Source organism: Morone saxatilis, unplaced genomic scaffold (genome assembly GCF_004916995.1).
Source record: "Morone saxatilis isolate NCDOM2014 unplaced genomic scaffold, NCSU_SB_2.0 Contig15, whole genome shotgun sequence".
Lineage (NCBI taxonomy): Eukaryota > Metazoa > Chordata > Actinopteri > Moronidae > Morone > Morone saxatilis.
In genome coordinates, this window is record NW_023339707.1 from 25,973,491 (window position 1) to 25,976,008 (window position 2,518).

Sequence of the window (2,518 nt, forward strand, 5' to 3'; positions counted from 1 at the left end):
TTTGACATGTGGCAGGAGGAGCCGGGGATCGAACCAACAACCTTCCAATAAGGAGACGACCTGCTCTGCCTCTGCACCACGTAGTATGGTCTAGACCTGCTCTATTTGAAAAGTGAGACAACTTTTGTTATGAATTGGTGCTATATATATAAAACAAAATTGATTTGAACTAAAATAAACATGGAATATTGGGGAACTAAAATGAGCACTGAGCTTTTGGGAACTAAAGCTAGCGTTGAGCATTGGGGATATAAAATGAGTGTGGACTGTTGGGGAACTAAAATGAGTGTTGAGTTTTGGGGAACTAAGTTACCTGGTTGGTGAAGTACAGCTGGTAGGCGTGGTCGACCAATCGGCTCCTGAACCTGAGGGTCAGCTGACCTTCCAGGAATCGGATGGCGCTGTTGATGAAAGTTGCAGGAACTGCAACGAGGAGCCACTTAGAGAGCTGCAGCACGAAGGCCTGAGGATCCTTTTGAACAATACACTTCACTATCACACCTGGAACGATCAATACCATTGATTATTGATCACCTTCTTCGGCATACTGGACGTAACACATTTAATGGGGGAGTGTACAACAACTAAAACCCTACAAAGGGATAGGCAGACAGACAGACAGACAGACAGACAGACAGACAGACCGTCCAGAGCAGCAACGTAGATAGACAGGAAGGTCCGGGACATCAGGGTGAGCGAGTGCAGAGCCAGCAGGCCGACCTCTGGACACAGTAACCGTGGAAACAACAGCTTCAACAGACGAGACAGTCTGAGAACAAAGTCTCTGTTTACTGACGGAGACCTGAGGACACAGAGGGACAGGGTTCATCCTGATCCTATTGGATCTGCAAGACCAGGAATCTGGATCACAAAGCCACAGTAACAGTTAATCCAGCTCCCTTTGGGTTTAACTTTATCTCGGGTTTAAATCAGGTTTAGATCAGGTTTATCTCAGGTTTATATCAGGTTTAAATCAGGTTTATCTCGGGTTTATGTCAGGTTTAAATCAGATTTAAATTAGGTTTTTTCTCAGGTTCAAATCAGATTTATCTCAGGTTTACCTCGGGTTTAAATCAGGTTTATCTCAGGTTTAAATCAGGTTTATCTTAAGTTTATCTCAGGTTTATCTCGGGTTTATCTTAGGTTTAAATCAAGTTTATCTCAGGCTCATCTCGGGTTAAAAATACTTCCGGCGCCGGCGCGAGCAGGATGCTTATTCAGTAGCTCCGTACGTGTTGTGTATTTTTAAACTTTTAACTCAGTAGATTACACTAGCCGTGTATAACTTTATATATCCTATGGATACAATGACTTTTTACGGACAACATAGCGGTGGACATCTTGTTTATTCAAGGGAGAGGCTTTGCTTCACTAACAAACAATGCGACGTGCGCGGCATTCCACCCATACCTGAAGGAGCTGAGGAGGAGGCGCGAGGGCGCAGAGCGAGCGGAAGGTGAAGGCTAGGCTAAGCGGCTAGAGCGGGTGGAAGAACAAGCCTCGGTCCGTCGATGATAATGGAAGGTGTGGAACTGTCTGACCAACCAAGGGGACGACGAGCTGGGCTTGCCCTTGTGCAGGACGGGGAACAAGCACGGTTCAGGAGTGCAGTGTAGCTTGCTGCCTCTCTGAAAGCCTGGCGTAAAACCCAAAACACCCCGGACCTAATGTGGATCTACTGGATTCACTAACATGAGAGCGGACCGGAACTGTGGAGCGGCAGCGGCAAAAGCAAGAGCGAGGGGACTGTACATGATTATCCAGACCAGATTCAGATTGTGCAACCAGGGCAGTGTTACGTGAAGGACGAAACCATGAAGATTGTTAGGTCCAACAGAACATTCGATGTTGCTCCCTGATCCATCGGTAGAGTCTCAGTCACTCGTACCCTTACATAGCCCTAGAGGATTTCACGCCATTGCTTGTTGTTGTTTACGTACCGCCCATCCGCGGGGCGCACGGCAGAAAGACCGGCAGGTGAATGTAATCCACAATTCCACCATCGCAAGAACTGAATCACACAAGCACGCCAGACACACTTCATCGCCAACATCTCTTGTGGACTATTTAAACCAACTACACACACTAGAACTAACCACACTGCCAGACTTTCACCTAGGTTTGGTAAGCTGCCCCAACCCACCAGGTAAGAGACAGGACATTAGACCTGCCGGAGTGCCACACGTTAAATGGATACGATACAGAGCTGGCCGATTCTTGCCCACTAAGAAAAGTCTGGTGAACCATTATAGCCTGTCCTGGCTCAACGCGCCACCGTTAACAAGACCACAAATCCCAATGAGACACCCGACCGACCAAACAACATCAACTTCCAAAAAGAAATCAGGTCTCCCTCGAGGCAAGCGGAACCTGCCAGAAACGAGGCTCTGAGGACCTTTGGGAATATGTTACACTGACTGGAGGTCCCTGCAGACCTAGCAACCGAGAGTGGTGAGACATCGGACGCTCACCACATTGCGAGGCTACTGGAGCTACCTGAACTGCCTGCGGCGCCATG

General features: G+C 47.9%; 2 protein-coding genes across 2 annotated transcripts in view; one reads left to right on the forward strand and one right to left on the reverse strand.

The window, feature by feature from the left end:
• LOC118324133 (ATP-binding cassette sub-family D member 1-like) overlaps positions 1-825 on the reverse strand; it is a gene marked incomplete at its 5' end in the record, with an annotated part of 9,316 nt that extends 8,491 nt beyond the window's left edge. The window contains 2 exons of the mRNA XM_035656289.1: positions 314-501; positions 645-825. Coding sequence (XP_035512182.1) covers positions 314-501; positions 645-825 — 369 coding nt within the window. The remainder of the gene's footprint in view (positions 1-313; positions 502-644) is intronic.
• A 482-nt stretch (positions 826-1,307) lies between these two features.
• Positions 1,308-2,518, forward strand: part of si:ch211-169p10.1 — a 4,837-nt gene continuing 3,626 nt past the window's right edge. Inside the window, exon 1 of the mRNA XM_035656290.1 lies at positions 1,308-1,456. Coding sequence (XP_035512183.1) covers positions 1,308-1,456 — 149 coding nt within the window. The remainder of the gene's footprint in view (positions 1,457-2,518) is intronic.